Source organism: Charadrius vociferus, unplaced genomic scaffold (assembly GCF_000708025.1).
Source record: "Charadrius vociferus isolate BGI_N301 unplaced genomic scaffold, ASM70802v2 scaffold477, whole genome shotgun sequence".
NCBI classification, from domain to species: domain Eukaryota; kingdom Metazoa; phylum Chordata; class Aves; order Charadriiformes; family Charadriidae; genus Charadrius; species Charadrius vociferus.
The window spans coordinates 843000-866293 of record NW_009649449.1 but is presented as its reverse complement, the minus strand read 5'-3'; the positions used below and the strand labels follow the sequence as shown (position 1 = coordinate 866293).

Sequence of the window (23294 nt, the reverse complement as noted above, 5' to 3'; positions counted from 1 at the left end):
CAGAAGCAGCCTTTGATCAGCTCTTGATGACAACAGCAGGAGTATCTAAGTCAAAGAATGGGCTTTGCCAATGGCTCATTTTTCAGAGAGGAGCACAAGAGGTGAGGCCCTTGTCAAAGAGTTAGTAGGTGCTTGTGAGCCCAAAAAAACGTCCGGAGAACATACACTTGAGGGGGAGTAGAGAGAGCCTCCCTGCCTACAGTTTGGGGGCGTCCAACTCAGCCACTGTGAAACTGCCTTTCACCAACATGTTGTGTCCTCTCCTACAACAGGTACAGAAACTTCTCAGAGCTTGATGCTGGAAAGCGCTAAGTGTGCCTGCCCGCGCACTCCTCTCACCCATGATCCTTGACGCTCAAGTCCAAGCTGTGCTCCTGCAAGGAGTCCTGACTGGTGGCAGATGATGATCCCATGGCCTCCACAGGTTCCTGCTTCACCTGAACTGGATTGAACCGTCCAGGAGCTGCTGGTTGTCCATTCCCTGATTGAGAAAGACACCGAAATAACATGCAAAAATTAAATGAAAAATGTAGGTCTAAAATGAGGTTACAATGGCAAGTAAGTAAGTTAAATCACTAGCACCAGTGCATAAACGGAAAAAGCAAAGAAAAAGTGTGGGGGGAGGGAAGTGCTGGGATTGCTGGTCAGCGTTTATTGCCAAGCTGACATGATGGGTTCTGACGTCCACTCCAGCGTGGAAATTCTTCAAGTGATAATTATTGCAAAATTATGTCAAAGTTGTCCAGGCTATGGGCCCTTTAAAGGAGAAGGGCGGAAGGAGCGTGGGGGAGACCTGATTCTCTGCACAAACTGTCATAACTAATTTGCGGGGCTGCCTCTTAAGCGTTTATTAAAGACTCTGTTAATGCTGAGGCAATGTGGCAGCTTTCGACTGCTAGTCAAGCCCCCTTTCTCGTCCCCAATCCCAGCGTTGCCGTAGCGACAGCGATGGCCCGCCACTGCGCGTGCCCAGCAGGAGCATCTGCCCTGTTGGGGCTATCGAAGGTGACAGTCAATGGGACTGGTTCAAACCGCGCGACCTCTTGCCACCACCATCACGTTGTCCCCACAAAAACAGGGAATATCTTTTTTGGAGGGGCGTGGGGGGGTGGTGGGTTAGTGCTGAGCCCATGAAAGAAAAATTTAAATTAAAGGAAGAGAAAAAAGAGGAAAGGGGGAAAATGAGAGAACAAATGAAAGAAAAAAAATTAGGAAGAACAGCAAAGAAAAAAGGAGGGAAAAAAAGTTGCTGACAGGAACATGTCTGCAGAGCTTTTTTCCACAATCCCCAAGTGACTAAAATATTAATTTACCCTCCGGCAGTACAGCTGACGGCGAGCTGCTTCTCAGACAGCAAGTGGCATTTTATTAAAAAATAAAGGAAAATAGTTCCCTCAATGACCTTTCTCTGCTTTAGGAAACAATTTTTCAAATAATAATTTTAAAAGTATGTGAAAGTTCCCCTCCCTCTTTAATCAGATCACTTCGTCCTACTCCCTCGTTTGGTCTCGGGTAGCAGGAACAAGGGCAGCACTCACACCCCCACGGGCCAGCAGCCTGCCTGGCCTTTCCATGCCCTGGGGAGGGAGCCCCTGGGGCAGCCCCACGCCCCAGGGTGCTGCCAGGCAGAACCTCCCCTCCACCACCCCGCGTTGCCCACCACGAGCTGACCATGTTCAGCAGCGCAATGACCTGCCTCGGGGCCAGGTGGCAGCAGGAGGAGCAATGGGGTGCCCCAGGGGACTTCTCATTCCCATCTTTTACCCCTCTCACGGTGCCGCTGCCCCTTCCAGCTCAGGGAGCTGCAGGGACAGAGAAGCCCAGCTTGCAAGAACTGAACAGGAGAAAGGTCTCCAAACCCACAGCTGGGACGGCAGAGCTGGAGAACAGAACCAACCCCCCAGATCAGAAAAACTATTGGCAATGAGCTACAGGATCAACACCACTAGGTCAGCCAAAACTCGATACAGTCTGCAGAAGAGGGCTCAGGCTGCTCTATGGGCTGCAAGTATTGCCAAGCTTTTTCTTCATTTCCATTTTTAATACAGTGCCTCTCTCTTTTCAGCCTACAGCAAACTGGGCAATACACATGGCAACACTCTTCCTTCAGAACTGGTAAGAGCCTACTCCATTTGTAGGCAAAGCCGCATTTCTTGCCTCTCTTCTGGCCACATGGGTATAGCCCAGCTGCGCAGGAAACCATGTCAAGACTGCCCTCTTCAAGGGTTAACTGTACACGACCAAATTTATTCTCCCATTTATTCCCTCCTTTACTACCTCCTCCCCGCCTCCCGTCTCATGGACAACTGGGTGCCTTCTCATTCACTCCTCTCCAAGTCATCAGGCACTGCTCTTCCTCCCACCACTAGCACATCTGATGAGGGTAACTCACCTGCTTCAAGTGCCACAGAGGGCTTGAGAGCAGCTGCTGCCAGCCTGGCCATCATAGGAGAGATTAATCCCTTGCTAGCAGAGATCCTTTCCATTATAGATGCCGCTGGAGCTGGAGAAGAAGTAGCCGCTGCCTCACCAGATCCTGAAATGGCCTGGGATGAGGAATCCGCAGGAGCAGATGATGTTGGATTGGTGCCAGAAGACCCAGCAGTCATCAGGTTAGCTGAGCTGGCAGAAAGTGGTGTAGAGACCCGACTGGGGATGATGGGGAAGAAGGATCCAGCTGTTCCAGGAAGTGCTGAGTTGGAGAGTGCCAGGGCCAAGGGTATATTGCTGGGAAGAGCCTGGGAGAGCAGGCCAGAGATCTTGGTGGCTGGTGTCATGCTGTTGGCAGACTTGCTGGCCTGTGAGGAAGCAAGCTCAGCACCAGAGGAGGGTGCAGCTGGGACTATGAGAGAAACGGAAGACTGTTGACTGGTGGGGGAGGCACTCAGGCTGGAGTTCTTCGAGCTCATAGCAGAGAAGTCAATAAGGTCATCGTTACTGGACTCCTCTTGCTCATTATCCTTGGACCCCAGGAGAGAGGCAGGCAGGCCCAGCACTCCTGAGCTCCGGATGTGCCGGCGCTCATGTTTGCGTTTATGGGAGGTCATCTGGCTGGTGGAGGTGAAGGTGAAGCCACAGCCTGCCCTTATGCAGTGGAAGTGGTTGGTGGCCTTGCTGTACACACAGCCCTCATACTTGCATTCCTCGTACTTGTAGAACTTCTTGAAGCCATCCTTGGCATAGGCATCATCTTTGATGTGGTAGCTCTTGTGCTTCTCAATGTCACACTTGTTCTTGAAGGTGAATGTACACCCAGGTCGCCTGCAAGGGCATCGAGGAGGAAAGGGTGGTTGGCAGTGTGGGCTAGGAGCACAACGCAACTGCTGTCACCTGCCTCCCTCTGGGATAAGGACCGGGGCCAGTATGAGACAATAGTCCTGGCTGCAAAGGGGCTGAGGAGCTTTATGGGAGTTAATCTGTGACACCACAGCACGCAAACATGGTGCCATGTGAGAGAGCTGGGAAGCTCACTCCACTGAGGAACAGCCACAATAACATGGGAACGCAGGCACCTACCACTAGAAGTTCCAACCAAAACAGCAGCTAAAGGGGACTAAGGTACAAACTGTGCTTTCCTACTCTTCCTGAGAACATGAGAAATCAATAGAAGAGTATTTGTGTACAGAAGGCAGAGTCTGGCCCTGAAAGGGATGCGCTGGCTGACTGGTGGCTGGAGAGAACTCTAGCATGGAAGAAGCATTAGCAGTGTATTAAAGGCCTACTTCAGTCGAACTCTGAAGAGAACTCCGATCTCTTTCCCAAATGATTCTAGGATGTATTTTCTAGTGGGTACCCTTTCCCCAGGTCACCTCAGATCACACTCCTGCCTTCAGAGTGGTCTGTGGCAAGACCCTGGAAATCACATCTGCCCTGGAGCATGATCTCTCTCAAGAGCAGTACTGAGGTCACAGCAGGGAAAATGAAGTCTCTATGTATACTCTGGAATTTATGAGTTGGCAGATGGAGGCAAACAGACCACACAATTCTGAGGCAGGATCCCTCCCCGTCCCTGCTGTCTCACCTGCAGTGAAAGTGAGTGGTTTTCTGCCCGTAGAACTGGCATTCCACAGTGCCGCAGTCCTCTGTGGCACGGAACCGCTGAAACCCGTCATTGATGAGCTGCGTGTTCTTCTTGTGAAAGTTCTCATGGGTCATTACGTCAGAGGTGCTTGTATAGACCTTGTTACAACCCACCTACCCCAGGCCAAAACAGGGAGTCATCAGCACAGCGTTTCAACAGCTTACCATTATTACCAGCAATAATAAACACATGAGAGCACACACACATTTAATAGTTCCATTTGTGCACTTCTCCTAGGAGTATTAAGTCATCACTTTAATTCCCAATCTAAAGACTGATAGAGCAGTTGGGAAAAAACCGAACTCTCTGGGCATGAAACAGTAAGAAAAGAAGGGGAGGATGCAATGGGATAAAAGACCAGCTACAGATAACCATGCCTGCTTAGGGAGGCAGTAAGCAGAGTTCCTGCTCTTAAGGAGAAAAGAACACTGACAGATGCCATTACTTTTTGTTATCTTGGAGTGACACAGAATGAAGTAGGACTTTCATCTATTTGGGAAATACAAAATTGAGTGGGAATGAGTTATTTACCTGTTTAGTCCTTCTGGGAGGTAAGGTGGGGTGGTACAACATGAGCTTGTAATATACAGGTTTCATTCTAGCAAAGCATAAACCCTATGCTCAGCTGATCTTAGCAAACTGGTGACTTTTTTCCCCGTCACTGTTCAAGACTACCACTTCAATAATTTTAAACTTGTGCAGCAAATGGGAATGGTGTGACGAGGACGGAATGCTGAAAACCTGCCTTCCTCTGGGTAAAGCGGGCAACTTTGCCATATTGAGTAAAAAACCACTGGAATCTGAAAACGTCCTCAGCCCTGCTGAGGGAGGATTTTTTTTTTTTCTTTTCTTCTCTAGCACAACGTGTGCCAATGCCTGCACCATCTCAGAAGTGAAGAGAACGAAAACATCACCTCTTAGTTCAGCCCAGGTTGATTCAAACAGGCAATAACAAAACCCATGACAAATACCCAGAAAAAAAAAAAAAGATCTCCAGCTATTCCCAATATAAAAGAGCCTCTCTCTCTCCACACTGACACCTTGAAAAAAGACAGACCCTGCACAGCATTAAAAAAAAGAATTAAACAAAAACCTCCTTAGGAATAATTTGCAATACAGCTCTTGGTGCTAAAGCCTAAAAAAATGTCAGTTTATATAAACAACTAACTGAATTTTATCCACACCAATTATGGACATAAAGAAAAAAAAAACCAACACATGAGATGGATGGCACAAATTCTGCCATTTAAGCAGTATTTTCTCTAATTGGGAGTTTATATTCGGACACCTTTCCTGTAAGACACTGCTTACATGGGCATTATTTTACTGGAAGACAGTGGGCACAGGATGGAATTACCCATATATAGTTGTGTAAACGAGGGTCTCTACGCAAACTTGGAGTGACTTAAAGCTGTGAAACACTCTTTGTACTCTAAATAAAAAAATTAAACAAATCCCATCCTGGTCAATTGAAGAAACTAAACAATCAATATTACAGAAGCATAACAGAAAATGTCCTCAAGAGAAAGTCACATGAAGTTCCCAATTTATCAAATGTTGTAAGCACATGCTTAAACCAACCCTATTCAGGACAGTACTTGAGTGCATGCCTAACATTTAAGTATGTGCTTAAGCCCCATTGACTTCAGAAAGCTTACCTGACTTCAAGTTAAACATATGCTGAAGTCTATCCCAGCAAAGCATTTAAGCATGTGATTAAGGCCTTGTGACTTTAACTGGGGTCTTAAACTGATGGGATAGGGCAGGAGGTGAGACCTGAGTTTTCAGAACAGAAAAGCTTTCACCAAGGGCTGCCTAATTATTCTGTAGCTACAGCACATTCTTATGGCAATGGCTGCAGCCACAATTCTAATGAAACAAGTACCTATCAAACCCTCTAATCTGGAGAAAGATCAGGGTAGGACCCAAACAATCTGGCCTGTCGTTGTCTAAAAACAATAAAGGCGTCACAGTTACATTTGTGCAGCAACTCCGACTCTGGTTACACCTCTGGTTACGCTGCTGTTGGAACCTGGCTGGCTCTTGAAACAAAGCTCCCAGCCTACACCACAGACAAGTGCTACTGGTGAAGGAGATGGAGAACCAGGGGTGTTAAGTCTAGATATGGGACATTAAAGTTTAATTACTTTAGAAATTGATTATGGAGGAAACTAACCTAGTGTTAAAGGGCAGATGTGTCACAGAAGAGTCTGATTTCAAGGATCAGATTTGAGTAGAGGCAGTGCAGTGGCATCGCGGAGAGGTCCCTGAATCTCAGAGAACAGGACTTGTTTGAACAAGTGAAGTCCAAGACTGCGAGAATAACTTGAGACCTGCTTTGCCTCACTAGATCCACAAGGCTTCTAAAAACAGAGGAAGGTGCTTCCCAACAGTTGGCAGGGCAAGTGTAGGAAGGACAGGGCACAGACCCTTCAAAGAGGTGCCTGCATCAGCAGTGAGCAGGAGAGGCTGCGAATATCACCCCTGTGCCTTGGGACAGCCCCTTGCTCACTAACAGGGAAGTGTTGAGCTGCCTGAACTCAAGAATCCTTTCAGTCCACCCCAAAAAGGACACAGCTCAAACAATGGTGCTTCGTTTGCCTCACGTGCTACCACCTATTCCCCAGTCCAGCTGTTACCTGCATGCAGTGGTAGTGCGTGCTTTTCCCATTCAGGTGGCAGCCATGATAGTACACGCTACAGTCATCCAAGGGGCTGAAGCGCATGAAGCCGTGCTGGAGGGAATTATCACGTTTCTTGTGCATGTTGTAATGCCGAATCACATCCTGTTTACTAGTGAATCTCTGGAGAGATACAGAGACAGACAGTGAGACACACGTGATGGGAGTGGGTGAGTAATCCTGGGGACAGGGTGGGTTTTTTTTGTTGTTGTTAATAAACTTATGGTACCAGGAGTTTAAAGCTCAGCAGTAACCACCCCAAGAAATTAAGATTAAAGAGGAATTGTGTGCACGTATCTTCTTGGTAAGGGGAAAGTATATACACATGAAAAGTTGTAGAGTAAACATGACATTGGGGTGATGTCCAGAATATGCTCCCTGCAGCTTTAAGACTGCAATTCTTCTAACGTAATTTTAGCTGCTACTATCTCAAGAACTGCTATAGTTAGAAAGCAAACCAGTGAACTAAACAGCCTACAAGAGAGTAATGCAAGCTTCCCAATCACTCACTGTAGTGGTTAGCAAGACACTGGCTGCCACATTCATGTCGGACTAGAAACTGGGAGAAACACTCTGCTCTTTTATAGTATCTTCCCATTGTAAGTCTTGTGCCTCCCCTACAAGGTAGGATGGCTTTATTAGGAAAACAGGGACACAGAATTTTCTTCCAGTCACAGAAAAGATGGTAGTAGAGCTCAGAGCTAAATCTGTATGACCAGAATATCCCTTTCATCCTCTACCTGCTTGAAGTAATGAAGGGGTACCCCACAGTCAGAGCAGGCTAAGTGCCTTTAAAATGAAGCTTTTCATTTCTATTTCCCACAGACATCAATATTTAACAGTGAAGGTGGGAAAGTAAATCTGATTTTTTTTTTTAAAGAAATCAATATCCATTTATTTTGAGGAGTAATTGAAAAGGCCTGTATTCTAATGTTTAACAACTTTTCTAGTCTCCCTCATAGGAAACAAATGATTATCGCTTCCCCTCTTTCCTCCTATAATATCAATCCTGATGAATCTTGTTGGTATTGGCATGGGAATATATGGATATAGATTTCAACAGGAATCCCTTGGAGGCTGGAGGTATGATTTCCCAGGGCGTACATACAGGATTGCTATTGCCAATCATCGTTAATTTGTGCCCACTTATTACAGAGCGTTACTTATTCTAAAATATATCTCAGCCATAAAATAATTTGCATTTTAAAAAGCAGCCTAAATCCTTATTCCCTGCGAGACCAGACAGCTCCTTTGCAAGCAGCTTCCAGACTCCTTAGGAAATAATCATGAGGCCAATCATAATAATAGGTTTTTCTGTCTTTCCAGCCTTTGTGTTTCTCTCTTTCTGGTGCAGAGATATCCGTGTCACAGTTGGGACAGACTCATCTCGATTAACAAATGCTGGGCTAGGAGGACCACTACACACATCCCAGAGACAAACCCTCCTTTGATCAATAGAAACCCACAGTCAAACTCAGCAGACCCAGATCAACTTCCTACGCTGTGGTCAGGCTCATTCCTTTGAGACCCAGAGGTCTCCTGGGGTAGGGCTGAAGTTGCATCTGATGCACAGTAGAGGCAAACTCTGGGATTTCCACTTACACACATGCAGCCTGACCACAGAAATGGCAGTGTCAAACTCACAGACCTGGGAAGAGGGTAAACAAACACAGCACGTGACTCGGCTGGCTTGACGTCGCTACCCTGGCAATTCTCCCAGTAATTACAGCATCGCACATGCTCCTGCCCCCACGCTTTCCCCACAAATCCCGGACTGCTGCTGGTCTTATTGGGTGTTTTGTTGCAGATACCGCTGCTACAATGTCACTCGGGCAGCAGGAGGGAAAGACACAGACTAACAGATCAGCATTCCCTAGTTTCAGGCACAATTTGTAACACAGCAGAATTTATTCTCTTGGTTTCACTGATGTAAAGCTGGAGTAGTTCCCACTGACTTGAGCTGATCTATATTCTGCTCTTTGTTATAGTGGTCTGGGCTTGGTTAAATGGTGTTAGATTAGGTTAAATGGGAACAAAATAGGGTTCTAGTAAGTTCAAAATATTTCTTGCCCTCTTACAGAGTGGAAAAGTGAAGAGTCATGTGTATGCATGGGGGAGGAAAGCACAGGAGGACACACATCTCTCCTAGGCTGTACCCCTTTACATTCAGGTAGCTGTGCCAATAACTTTTTACCATTCCTTTACCTGGTAGTTGCACTCTGGGTCAAGGCAGTGGTAATGTTCTCTGTACTGGTATGCACAGTGTATATGTCCACAGTGCTGACTGCCAGAGAACCTGCAAACATGAGAAGAGGACAGAAGAAAGAAAGGGGGAGAGAATAAAACAGTGTCCTGACAGCACTGCTTGTAAGCAAGGTACCAAGTAAGTCAGTCCCATTCCTTCTTTCACCCCATGGTTATGGCATTAAACCCCACTTCCTTTATCCCCTCCAAGGATGGTGACCCTCCCGCCTTCCTTTTCTTATTTGTCACTATTTAAGGATGCTCCTTGAGCAGGATCATTCAGGTCTGGTCCATCTCTCATCTGTCTTTCCCTTTGAAATTCACCTCCATTATCCAAGTTGCTTACTTGGGGAAGAGTAAAAAAGGAGGGTTCCTTGAATTAAATATCATACAATTCTAAAATTCTCATGTCCGAGTTTAGATACATCTCTCATATGGAGAAAGGCTGAGGGACTTGGGTCTCTTTAGTCTAGAGAAAAGAAGATTGAGGGGGGATCTTATTAATACTTACAAATACTTAAAGGGAGGATGCCAGGGGGATGGGAGCAGTCTTTTTTCAGTGGTGCCCAGTGATAGGACGAGGGGTAATGGGCATAAACTGGAACATAGGAAGTTCCATCTTAACATGAGAAGGAACTTCTTTACTTTGAGGGTAGTGGAGCACTGGCACAGGCTGCCCAGAGAGGTGGTGGAGTCTCCCACTCTGGAGACATTCAAAACCCGCCTGGACGCTGTCCTGTGCAACCTGTTGTAGGTGATCCTGCTCTGGCAGGGGGGTTGGACTAGATGATCTCCAGAGGTCCCTTCCAACCCTAACCATTCTGTGATTCTGTGATACCACAGCAGTGAGTTTCAGAAATCTCCCACGCCAGAAGGAGACAAATAAACATCAGCAAAATACAGATTCTAAACTTTAGGTACACACCCATCTAGTAGGACCTCAGAAAAGCTCAGGCATTCATTTGTTTGTACGTGTTGTCTCCAGACTTTTTTTATCACAGTATGGTGTCGCACTACAGAGAAGATTGCAAACCAGTGGATTACATGGTAAGCCACACAGACAGAAGATGACCATGGCAAGATTACATAGGAACTTTCAATAAGGTGGACAGATCAATGGAAAGATAGGCGAGATGGATGAACAGAACTGAACGAAGCGTTACAGGCAGACCATCTCAACCTTGTGTGTGCATCTTCTCCTATGCATGACAGCCCTGCTAATCATTATTTTCCATGTGGATATAGTATTTGCTCACAACAAAAAAATAGAGCAGTGCAAAATAGCAGGGTTTTCAGCCTTCCTTTGAGTGCTATTAGAAGCAGGATGCAAGAAGCAACAGCCAACAATATGCACCCCAATCCATTTCTGCAAGCCATCACTGAGCAGTCCACACAGCAAATCTGGAATATCCTGACGTACGCGGTGGAAAAAAACTCAGAAAGGCAGAAATGCCATATAAGGCCTACATACAGACAGTACATGGAACATATTGACTGATAGACACATCAGTAATTGACAGAAGGGATGATCCAGTATCAGGCTAATCAGTGCAATGAACCCTCTGATGCATATTCTAGAGGACCCTGGAAGAGCTGAAGAGCTTGAAAGGGAAAAGCAGTGGAGAGAAGGGGACTCAGAGGGGAAACATTCAAAGATAAAGTACCATCTGCTCAAAGGTTCCTCAAAGGTTCCTCACGTCACTTAGTGCTAAACACAGCGGGAGCGCATATGATAAAGGGCATGGGAAAGAAACAAGGAAGGGCAACCGGTAAAAAAGGAAAAACGAGAGGAGTGAGGGTGCCCTGGGGCAATCAAGGAACATGGCAGGAGCAGGGAAGATTATGGATCATCATAAGGTGAGGTAACACTATGCTACAGGATAGAAAGAGTTGGGATGAAAAAGCAGTACTAAATAAGGCATTTCTGAAGCACAGTAAGGAAGAGGAGGTCAACTGTGGAGACAGCAGGGCCTCTAGGAGATGGAAAGGGGACTTAATTGACAGAAAAGATAGACATTGCTAAAAAATTAAATGACTTCTTTGCCTAAGCATTCACAAAGGGAGACAGGGACAGATGCCAGGAGCAGACATGCCTTTCCCTGGGGAAGGAGAAGAAATACTGCAGGAAATCAGGATCACGTCAGAACAGGTGATTGAGAAACTGGAACAAACCTCAGCAGCGGAGAAGAAACAAACCACAAGGCAAACAGCAAGGCTGGCTGCACAAACAAAGGTGTGGAACTGAAAGCAGAGGAAGTGATTCCTGCTCAACGCCTGGGCGACTGCAAGGCAAGTACAGGGCTAGTACAGGGCACGGGCAGCAGCCTGAGTCACCATGGCATTAACCAGGTACATGCAGCTCGGCAGCAGATTGAACCAACTGGTCCTGCTAGGCCAGGGCTTTATGTCAGCAGCCACCAGCAGCTTTAGAGTAAAGACTGCTCTGTGGAAAGCTTCCTCCCTATTCCACTGATGTGATGGGGAAGAGAGAGCAAAGGGCTGTGCGTGGCTGGAAAACTGTGGAGTGCGGGACAGGCAGGGAGAAGAGGAAGATAAGGACCTTGCTGACAAATATACATCTTCGAAGCAAAGCAGTCCAAACAAATATACACCTTTGAACCAAAGCAGTCCAAAATATTACTGAAAGTGAGGATGCAAATTGACCAGAGATGCCAACTGCAGTAAAAGAAGGGCCAGAAACCGAAGAGATCTGACTGCATGGGATGACTTACTTGAAGCATCCTAGCAGGAGTAACTCACGGGCTCAGCTTTAAAAGCAACAGCTAAACACACATCCTAGCACTTCAAGCTCCTACCCTCCTTTCCACGTGCCACGGAAAGGTGTGTGTGTGCGCAATGTCTACAGCACAGGAAGGGAGAGGCAAGTGTTCCACCAAACTGTGTGCCTGGGAAAGGAGGGAAGCGGCAAACACAGCACAAAGGGGAAATTCTGCTCTTTCAGTCTGTAAGGTTAGGCTCTTAAAGGGTTATATTTATCCCGTGTTTCTTCTGACACTTGAAACAGTTCAAAGCTATTAATTTTTAAAGCACAGCATCTGTTTAGCTTTTTCATAACAGGAAAGCTTACACACCACACACTTACACGCATACACACGCGCACATTTACATGCACACACTCTAAGGTACATCAACACCCCTCTTAATTTACATGAATGCACCCACAGTTTCCATGCACACGAACAGTCACAAACACACATACCTAAAACAAGCAAACTCACAGACCATTTAAGCACACCGATATGCAAATCCAAACTCCTAAATTGTCAATACAGGCACACAGATTCATTTTTACAAGAACAATTCCCTTCCCCTTCCCTTACTTTAATCGGTTCACTTTTTTTTTTGGCCAGAAAGAACTAGTCTTGATCTGGCAAGAGTTAGAAAGAAAAAACAAGATAAATAAATAATAATAAAAATAATAAATAAAGAAGTCAGCATGCTTAGAGAGTGTTTACAGACTCATTACCCTGTAACGATGATGTGAAAAAAGGAAGAAAAAAAACCCACCCCAATTACAAGGGGGGAGGAAACCCACACAGAAATAAATATTTAAGCAAGTGCTGCCAGAAGCACCATCTGCTGAGGCACTAATAATAATAATAATAATTTTTTCTGTTGGGGGAGGGGGGGGAGAGGGAAACAACCCAACCCAAACTAGCTAAGTAAGAGGTTTTGTTTTGTTGTGTGAGAGAATGGATTATCCCTGGGCAGCTTTTGGCAGTGGCTTTGGCAAACTCATTAAGCTAATTATGCAGTACAGACAGAGTGTCGTGTCTCTCTCCCCCCACCCCTTGATTTTAAGGCTTTAAACTGTTTTTAAAATTGTGTGTAAATTGAAGGGAAGTGGCTGTGCTGCCAACGGGCGGCTTGCGGAGCTTTTTAAGCAGGATGTGGTGTCCCTTAGCTATCTCACAAGCCTCCCCCAGTTACCTGCCTGACCCAGGGAAAGGGGCTTGCAGAGCGCTGCAAAGAGTGGATGTGGGCGAAGTGTTTATACAGTTCTCTGCTTGAGAGGGGAACTGGGGACAGAAAGGGTGGCATCTCCTCTCACTGCAACCTCTGCAATTCCCGCAATCTCAGCAATAAAAGGGTGCTGCTTCTTCTGCCCCATGCAAAGATGGGCTTTAACCCCTGCTTTATTCCCATAGTCTCCCAGGACACACTGAGTTGCCACATACTCTAGAGGCATTGCTGCTCAAGGAGCTGCATGTAGTAGTGCAACTGTCCTCTCTTCCCATGTGGTCTTCTGCCCCCTTCTCCTACATCAGGGATTTGAGAAAAAGGGAGGGAAGAAAACCACCTTTCGTTCCACTCTCCAGCTTGGGAGAGCACTGATCCCACCCTTTTCCCCTGCTGATGTGCCAAGCTCTTCCCTTGCACCCTCCTAGCAGCTGACTGCCTCCCACAGAGACACTTTCTGTAGACTCTGGCAAGCTGGGAAAGCACAGTACACATTTCCCTCCCCTCTTGTTAATAAGCGCCCAAGATGACTGCCTCCCACAGAGACACTTTCTGTAGACTCTGGCAAGCTGGGAAAGCACAGTACACATTTCCCTCCCCTCTTGTTAATAAGCGCCCAAGTGCTGGTGGGAACAAACCCTTCAGTTTTATCTCTGGAGAGAAGTGTTAGCTTGCTTCCCTGACTGGTGTCTTTCTGTACACAAGGGGTTTTCATAGGGAGCTTCCTCACAGTACAGATGGAGGATTCAACAGGCCAAGGGCAAAGGCTGATGGACCCTTTACACCGTGAGCTATAAACCAGGCAGGTGTTATACAATAATCTCTCGTGGCATTACTCACTCTGTCTCACCACAACTGCCTTGGGCTCCCTCTCAGCATCAGTCACTCCTGACCTAAGCTTGCCCAGAGCTGTGATAAGGTGCCCTGGTCTGCACCTTATTCAGTGAGGGTTTCTCATATAAATGAGCTGCAAAATACTGTAGGAAAAATATCCCACATTGATGCCAAGACCTGCCTAAACTCGAGCCACTTGTGAATTCCTCAGCCTAGACTCTCAGCAGTGAGATGTTCTCTGCTTGTCTCCTGCAAGCACTGGACATGGTAGGGGAAAAAGGCTGGAGACAGCACAGCAATGGACAGAAAGAATGACAGTCAACAGACAGTGCTCCCATTTAAATCCTGGGCTTCTGCAGTGAAACATTTTTCCACTATTTGTCACAAAGTCTAACAGCTCTGGGGAGCCAAGCATGCTCTTGGCATGCTTGTACACCTCTCACAGCTACTGCTCTCCCAGGCAGGGGAACAGAGCAAGTACAGATGCCAGAGGGAAATGGAAGTGCCAATGACTGGTTTAAACACTTGATCCAGATGGACAAGACCTCACCTCTCCCATCACCACACCACCCTCTTACTTCCAGCCCTCTCCCCAAGAAAGTAAAGAGTTTTGCCTACCTGGCAATATACTTCTGGTAAATATTTACGTCTTCGCTGACAGCTGGTTTGTCAGTGGGTAATCCGTTCCTAATGAGAAACACACAGGGCAGAGCCGGTTAGCAGGCAGGAACAGGGCACAGTCTAAGCTCCTTGTTTCTCTCACACACCACTGACACATCCGGAGAGAGGGCCCACAGAAGAATACCCAGCAAAGACACTCATAGGTTTAACCTCCCTCCCCCTTACCCTTCAAACCCTGTACCTTTTCCCAGGGGACCATGCAGTCCGCCTACCACCCCTCCTGCATGTTCCCTCTTTGCAGGACTCAGTTCAGTTTGCTGGAGACACTGGGAAGACCACCGTGAAAACCTGTTTCCACAGAAAAAACTAAATATCCATATACAAACGAGTGATGGCCACATGAAAACAAACACCTCCCTGAAGCACCTTGCAACATTGCCCTTATGTGCATGGAAAGGCCATTGAGACACGGCTGGCCTAGGCTCAACTGTGGGAGAAGAATCTCTGCGCTGCAGCCCCACCGTGAGCTACTGCGCATTTCCTATGGCCAGCAGGCACGGTGTACTCCTACCTGGTCCTGGAAACATGGCTGCAGCCCCCTAGATGGGGCTTTAATTGCCTCTTTTTTCACAAAGATATCCCAACTCCAATAGACAGGTGGGACAGCAAAGGTATTTACATATTTTAATCAATGAGAAAACCAACTCAACTGCACCCAACTGTCACATAGCCTGGGTTACTTAATATCATTAGGAAGCAGACAAAAATTACATCCTCAATGAGTTCAGCAAGAAGAAAAAGAGGTACAGGGCCAGACTCCAGCCTACCTAAGAGACAGCGGCATACCAACATAATCCCAGACAGGCTGCATGTGGTCTTCCTCCTCAGTTTTGCCCACACCCAACCTCCACTCCTACTCATGACAGCTCGGTAGCCTGGTTTAAGCAAGAATACTTTTGCACAGAGTTCGCTTGAAGTATGTAGATTAGTTCAGGGCAGGTTAATAGCATTAGATGTTAGAGAGTTGAAACACATGGCTAGGGTATATGTGCATACGTGTGAGAGCAATGGGTAATTCCTGCCATGTTTTTTTGGTCCCAGTGGGGACTGTGAATGGAAAGCCAGGTCCCAGGTACCACAGTTAGCACGTCCTCCACCAGCACAATCAAAGGGCTGCTTTATTTTATCATGGAAGCCTGTATCTAGTAAGCAGCCTGAAGGAGGAGCAACGAGAGCCCCTTTTGTACTTCAATCCGTGATCAGGACACTGGGAACTACCAGGTTGAAGGTCCAGGTCACCTCCATTCCTGTTGCAGCCCCACCATGATGCCCCAGTTGAGGAAGTCCTGTGGCTAGAGGAGGGATCACCATGGTGCTGCAAACCCACATCTGCAAGTGGCAGGAAATGAGCAAGAGAAAGGAAATCAAACTGGGATCTCAGCCCAACAACAAAACAGATAAGAAGAGGCTCACAGCCCCCCAGGCACAGCTCTGGGATGGCCACTGAACTCCAGGCAGCTGAGTGTTCTGCAGACTCTTTAGGCACAGAGTCCCTGGCAAAGTCACCCATCACAACAAGGCACTGTGCCTGCAGGAATATTTACACCAGTGTTTTTCAGTAATAGGAGTCCCTGCCTGCCATCTGGGGCACATACAGGGTTCATCCTGAGCAGGGGCCAGACACAAATGTTAATAGTCCTCTGCCCTTTCCCACACACCTTAACCATAGAGCTCCCAAATCTGTGTGCGGGCAGTTGGGAAATGACTGTTTCACATGGAAGACAGGTATCATTAGCTCTGCCTTCCAGGTGGGGAATCACGAAAAGTGGGAGATGCAGACTTGCCTGAGGCTGCAAAGAGCGTTTGAGTGAGGATTCAGCCTGAGCCCTCCTAGGTCCACACATTAAACATAAAACAGCCTTCCTCCTTACCAGAGGGCAAAGTAGTAGGGTGGGTGCGACGGCATTTGCCAAAGAAGCGCAGGCCAGAGGATCGAGACTACAAATGACCCCATAGGATTCACAGCTCACAACAGCCCCAGGTCCACCATGAGAAACAAGTACATCCAAAGCATGACAACAAAGCAGAGAAGTCCCTCCTTTCCTCCCTGTTTGCAGCCTCACATACATATGTAGCTTTTCTATGGCTACCACCTCTGGACGCCACATTAAAAAGTAATCCAAGGTTTGGCAAGGCCTTCAGATATGTCCATTCAGTCAATGGCATCACTGCAGAGATTGCCAGCAATGTATGTGTAGGAGGTTATTAGTGGTAATTGAGCTAATGAGTTTGCCCAGTCTGAGGGGTAATTGAATCACCTCTATTTGTGTAAGGAACAAGCAAATTGAGAAGACACAGGCCTGGCCCCACAGAAGTACGTATATGCCTAACTTCTATGAAAATTGATGGGAATTAGGCACCAAAATGTCTTCTGAGTTCTGGGACAAACAAGAAGCCCATCTTGCTAACAGTAAGTCAGCAGAGTTTTGCCATTGAGTTAAACAGAAGCAAGAATCAGATTCTCCTAGACACAGCTGGATGCCTGGGGAACCAGAAGAAGGAGAAGGTAAAGTAGTTACAACCTTGACCTCAGGGTGCTGACAGCACCTTGTTTCCTCATCTTTCATTTTAACATATGAACCCAGGAGCTAGAAGGCTCCAGATTCATGGCTGTGACTGCTGATGGCTGGCCACATCCTTAGTGCAATAAGATAAATAGAGATGTAAGGTGCAACAGAAGAGAAGACACTCCAACAGAGAGCAAAAAGAAACATCAGGTGAACAGTGCAGTATTTATCATCACATGAACTGGAATTGCCCACTGATCCACCCACAGATTTTAGGTATGATCCCCCGCTAATAATACAAAGATAAGTGGGAGGACACTTACTTTACTGTAGAGACTGTTCCAGTTGTGATGGAGTCTGTCTTGGAGAAGGTTGATTTCAGGTACTCAGGAGTGTTGAATGGCAATGAGACGGACTGCTCTGGCCCAGCCACAGGAGTGCTGCTGGGGGTACTGGCGAGGGGAGCAGGGGCCAGGCTGGGTGTTGGAGCTTTTACTGGAGTAAGCTTCTGAATGTTCCTCACATCATACTTGGAAGGCCGGCCTACCTTGCCTGTCTTGAAGGCGATGGCTCCTCCCATATCTGGACTTCCTTCTCCAGGCTTGAAAAGGTGCAAGTACTTGACGTTTTCGAGGTCATACTTGGAGGCCTTCTTGTAAGTGTTGCCATTTTGTGGCCTGATGCTCTCACCCGTCTTCAGCTTCTGAATGAAGAAGTCATATTTGGAGGCCCGTGACATCAGACCCTGCATCTGGGAACTGCTGGGAGAGGGCAGTGGCAGGATGGTGGCTTTGGTCTCCGTCAGCATGGAGGCATCTGGACCTGGCACCCGGATGGGCTGTGCCAGCACTGAGGAAGTTTCTTTGCCCAGCTTGGAGCCCAGCTCCTCAGATTTGGCCAAGTGCATGGGCCAAGAGAGCTGCTCTCCAGCTTTCAGTTTGCGGATGTACTCCTCATACTTGGAGAAGCGGGCTCGTTTGCTCATGGCATCCTCGCCAGGGAGAGAGGCAGCAGTTGCAGTGGCCTCTGAGGTAGCAGCATTCAGCTTGTCAAAGCTGATCTTGCGGGCCAGCTCATCCCGCATGTTCTGATCATCATAGCCAAACATGCCCAGGAACTCATTCATGGTGGTGGCAGCATAATCTCGCAGCGACGAAGCTTCCCCTACAGAGAAGGAAAGTGAGAGAGTCACGCAAGGCGCTGATTTTTCTTCTCTTCCCATACCAGCCCTAGTAGCGGGGAGGGGGAGTAAGGGGAGAGGGGAACATGATCTACTGACGTTTGGCTCACTTGTTAGGTTTTACGACTCTTAAATTAATTTGTTTTAAAAAAAAAAGTAATTAATACTGGGGTAAAATAAAAAGAGTTCATCAATGCCAGGAAAATCAATTTCCTAAATGTTCTAGCCGATGGCTTTTCAGTACATTAAACAAAGTTTCATAAATGTCTCTGCACTCTTGCCTTGGCCTAATATGAAGAAAAAGTAATTTTACTGGAAGTGAGACCAATGCCAATACGCCGAGGTTTGTACAGTTCTGTCCTTGTGTGTGTTTGTATATGGAAGGAGGTGCACAGAGGATAGACAGCAGTGCGTAAGGGGGGGTAGAAACGTGAGATATGCTCTGTGTGTTGGTGAACAGCAGGGCTGAGAGCAGGCAGGACAGCAGGGTGCGAAACAGATAAGGGAGACAGGGCAAGACAATGTATGGGGTGGAGCAGGAGGAGGGCAGAATGGAAAAGTGCAGAGCAGAGAAGGAAAGCAGCAGAGGTGGAGATGAATCAAGGTGGGGGAAGAGTGGCAAAGGCTATATGCATGAGAAGCTTGGCAGTGAGGAGTGGCGGAAAGGGAGTAGAGAAGATGCAGAAGAGAAGGCAAGACAAAGGCAGGATAGTTCCCCATAGCTGTTGCAATCCTTCCCTTCCCTGTCAATTTTGTAAGATTTCTTTTCACCCAACTTGCTCCCTTCCTTCTCAATCCCAGTGACTGGAGAGCTACTACTCTCCACGTGAAAGGGGCCACAGTTCAGCGAGGGCTGTGGAGACCCACAGGCAGCCTCCTGAGCAGCCAGGAACAGCTTCCAGTTAGACCAGGAAAGGGAAAAGTCCACACAGGTGCAAAATGGGTAAGGAACAGCCTTCTGTCCATCAGGATTTGGAATGAGGACAGAAAGAGCTGTTGTCCTGATGTGGGCTCCATAGAGGGGCAGAAAGCCTGTTCTCTGGACCATGGGTTGGGAAAGGGGCAGGAAGGGCTTAGTCTACCTGAGCACGATCACAGGGAGGGAGAACGAGCAAAAGCTGTCATTCCTCAGGTCTCTCCCTCCCTTCCTCCCTCCCCTGCTCCCTCAGGCAGTTTCACAGGCCACCAGGAGGGGAAGAACACACATCTGGAGGTCACCCAATATCAGTGTAAAGGAGGAAATAAAGATTGCTCTGACGTGCCGGCTTGGACTCATTTAAGCTTCAGTCTGACACAGCGCTCCTCCTCCTCTCCCTTTTGCTTTCTCCTGCAGAGTAAAGATTTACTGTGTGCAGGAGTCCTTCAAACCTCCCTAGTCATCTTTTCCAATCACTCACCCTAGCTCTCATGGGCAAGCACACTCGTTCACAGGGAGCCAGCACAGGCAGGTACACTGGCAGCAGACCGGAGGTTCTGGGAACTGGGTCCACCTCAAACCAAATCAACACTGCCTTGAAACACAGTGGAAAAGGAAGGCACCAAGACATAGCCACAGAACAGGTCAACAGATCCAAAGCATGAAAACACACCCCTAGGATTTGGGGGATCTGACAGCCAGTGGTGCCATACGCACAGGCATGTACATACACAAGAGCATTTCCGTACACACGAGGCTCAGTCAACGCGCAAAGTCAGAGTTCAGTAGCCATCAGCTCTCACAAATCAGTTTCCACAGGACCGTGCTGAGGAACAGGCTGCCTGCAATGGGCACTAAAATGTGCAAGACAGGGTCACGCTCCTGTTTCCATATTGCCCAGTATAGCTGTGTTCACGCTAGTTGCCTGTGTACGTGGTACGTGAAAAAGACAATGCAAAGAACGTGTCTGAAGCTTGCAAACAGGAGGACAAAGACACAGCTGCTAAGTGCTGGAGCCTGGTTTAGTCCAAAATGACTTTCCAGTTCCGAGCACTTAGGCCCAGCATCCTGCACGGGATTCTGGGATGCCTGACTTCAGAATAAACACTCTGTTAGTTACGGAATGGGTGGCAATGCCACTGCAGTGTCTGGCTCAGGTTGCAGCTTTTTGTCCTCCCACAACCTCACGGGTTAATCTTAAAGGACGTTAAATGTGGAATCATGCCCCACAGTGTCCAATAACAAGACTTGTCAGAAGGAAAACACAAGGAAAGGCTGTATTACTCCATCCTCAGAGGTAGGATCATTTAACCTGTGCTTCCCCACTCGGCCCTCTCCCGTGGCCCCTCCAACACCCTACCAAAGCCATCAACTTTATCTTTCACACACAGACATAATAAATAATTTCATCTTGCTTTAAAACAGTTCTCCTTTTTACCTCTTTTTCTCTCTTCTCCACCTCCATTTCAGTGTAACCCTATGACCCAACAGAAGTGATTAAACCCCTGAAATCCCTACTGTGTCTAACACTTCCTTCTTTCTGTTAAATCTGCTTTCCCTGTTCTGCTTTTCCTCTCTTTTTGGACCTGTAAAACAATCCCCTAGCCTCCTTCACAATGCCCTGACTTCCCAGCACTGCACAGAAAAACTCTAGCCAGCTCGTGCCAAACTGCAAGGGGAGAAAGAATACCACAGAGAGGATCCGATAGGAAATTAAACTATTAAGTGTGATTTTTACTAGCTTTAACAGCTGCCCTGAAAGCCAGCCAACTCCTTTCCTTCTTTATCCTAACCTGCAGCACACAAAAGAAGAGGGGAGACCCTCTTTTTCAATCCCACATCTCAAATCAGTTTTACAAACCCCAGCTTGGTTCAGGCCCCACAGACATCACAAATCCATAGAAGAAATTCAAGAAATCCTAGTATTTTCTTTTACATCACTGGCAAAATTGAAATGTTGTAGGAAACCAGCTCCTTTTTAAACTTCTCTCATCAGCACACCTGGTCTTGGAAAGCATCTTTGGTACCCATGTGGCTAGACCTCAGTTGGTGCAATTAAATGTAAAACCCAAGGCCATAGGAGAGGGGCAGTTTTCAGACCTTTTTTTGAGCTTTGCAAAGTCTGAGCTTGAGTTCCGGTTTCACTACTCTGATTAAGCCTCTCATCCCCCCAAACACCTAGCATTCTGCTTTTCCTTTGCTCAGATTTGGTTCCAGGTGATCGCAATACCCTCCCTGATCAACAGCTTTGCCAGTGCTGCTCAGTCTTTCCTCATCCACATTTGAGATGAAACCCTGGCCAGTCCCCACTACTCACTGCCTGGCAAGCACACCTTCGCTCATCCCAGCATAAGCCCACCAACACATCCCCTAAAGCCAAGACAACCTTCACTTATCTGCACAGGCACCTAACCAGAGGCTCTTCAAGTGGAGGCACCTTATGGAAGGGAGCTGTCTCACCACAAAGATGGTATGAGACCCAGCCAACTCATTTCACAAACGCTTTCAAACAACAGGGAAGAGGTTATTACTACCTAATTGACAGAAAACCCTCCCCATACCCACACGCAGACAGAAGTGAAGCAGGACAGCGGCTGGGAAACAAATCCCTGTGAGAAGTGCACAGCCCTTGAAGGCACAGGCAGTGTTGTCCCTGGGTCATCTTCCCCCTCCCCTGGACCGTGTTTTTCTCTCCTTTTCGATGTGATAATAAAAGGGCTCCCTCTCCCCTTGCTGCTGCTCTCCATTTGTGGGCATTGCCAAAGAGCAGAGATCTGTGCGTCTCAGAGCAGCTATCGTATCACAAAGGATCCGAAGCTAGCAAAAAAGGGGCTAAAAATAGCCTGCAGCAGCACACTATATATGGAAGGAAAAGCAAAACAGCCCAAATGGAGTACAAGGTCTGGATACTGGGGGATGGGACATCCCAGCCAGGGCTCTGTCCTTTATTCTGCTTGGGAAGGAAAACATGTAGACTTGGGGTCTATAGGACAATGAGCAAGAAACTGGCACTCATCGTGCACGTTCTCCCAAGTGGAGTCTCCCCAGGATATTATGAAGAGAAAGCTCCCCTTGTTGAAAACACGTCCAATATTCCCTTTCTAAGAGACATAGCCAACAGGCTAAGAAAGGAAAGGCAAACTTTGAAAGCTTGTACAGGGGAAACCTCCTGGTGACTACTTCAGCCCACTACGTACGTAACAGGCAGAGTAAAGAACATGGGACCGTATAGGAACATCTCCCTGGGTATGCGTGTGTCAGTGAGAGACTGTGGAAAGGGATCTCTGCGAGACACTGCACTGGGAAATCTAAATGCTATATATAAATGCGTGTAGAGAAGTATGGGTCAGTCAATATGCAGTAGAGGGTGCATGAATGAATGAAGAAACACATCTGCACATCCAGATCAGCTTCTGACAGCCATCTCCTGACAGACGCCAGCTTTGCGACTCCTGAACGTGTTTCCTAGCTGTATCAGAGAGGGAGGCACATAAGGCAAGACTGAGCAGCGACTCATTAGTCCCTTGTTTCCAAGGGGTGGCTCAGAAAAAGAAACAGGGATGCCATACATGCATGTTCCCCATCTTGCTTCAAAGCATGAGGATTGAATAGCACAGACCAAGTACCTTCAAACTCCTGCCAGATGTGCAACACAGGCACAGGCAGTTCCAGATCTCACTGGAGTGAACTTAACTTGCACCCAGTAACACCAGGTCTGAGAGGACTCAGTGCTGAACAGCTTAAAACCTATTTTCTGGAACGTGGACAGAAAAAGACAGAAGAGGAAAAGAACTCTGTCCTTTCCAAAGCAAGAGATGTTTCAGTTTGTGCTTCCCAGGGAAATGTTGCAAACGACATTTACAACAGGGTTCTTGAAACAGATGCTCAAGACCTGGCAGCAGGTCTGTTTGCAAGTCAAATCCCATGTGGCTGTGTATGTAAACCGGACCCTGCGTCTGCCATTACCTGCCTTAAACATAAATGAGTCTTCAGCCCCCCATGAACGCTTATACATTTTTGCATAATCCTTTGACAACACAGCCCTACAAAGGCATTTTACTGAGAACTCCTACCCCAGTGAGAAACCTCAGTTCCTTTTCATTTTCTCCAGTTTGGTAACATATTTTTTACATTTAAGTTCCCCTCTTTTTAGTTTTTGTAGCAAATAAAAGCTGCAAACGGGGCGGGG

General features: G+C 47.2%; 1 protein-coding gene across 1 annotated transcript in view; it reads right to left on the bottom strand.

Annotated features, from left to right (window-relative positions):
- The window catches only part of CASZ1 (castor zinc finger 1), a 34628-nt gene that overhangs the window by 8848 nt on the left and 2486 nt on the right, over nucleotides 1-23294 (bottom strand). The window contains exons 2-8 of the mRNA XM_009889555.1: nucleotides 17333-18173; nucleotides 14440-14508; nucleotides 8968-9058; nucleotides 6721-6885; nucleotides 4022-4194; nucleotides 2393-3261; nucleotides 340-481 (exon numbers count right to left, since the gene is read on the bottom strand). Of these exons, the coding sequence (XP_009887857.1) occupies nucleotides 340-481; nucleotides 2393-3261; nucleotides 4022-4194; nucleotides 6721-6885; nucleotides 8968-9058; nucleotides 14440-14508; nucleotides 17333-18173 (2350 nt within the window). The remainder of the gene's footprint in view (nucleotides 1-339; nucleotides 482-2392; nucleotides 3262-4021; nucleotides 4195-6720; nucleotides 6886-8967; nucleotides 9059-14439; nucleotides 14509-17332; nucleotides 18174-23294) is intronic.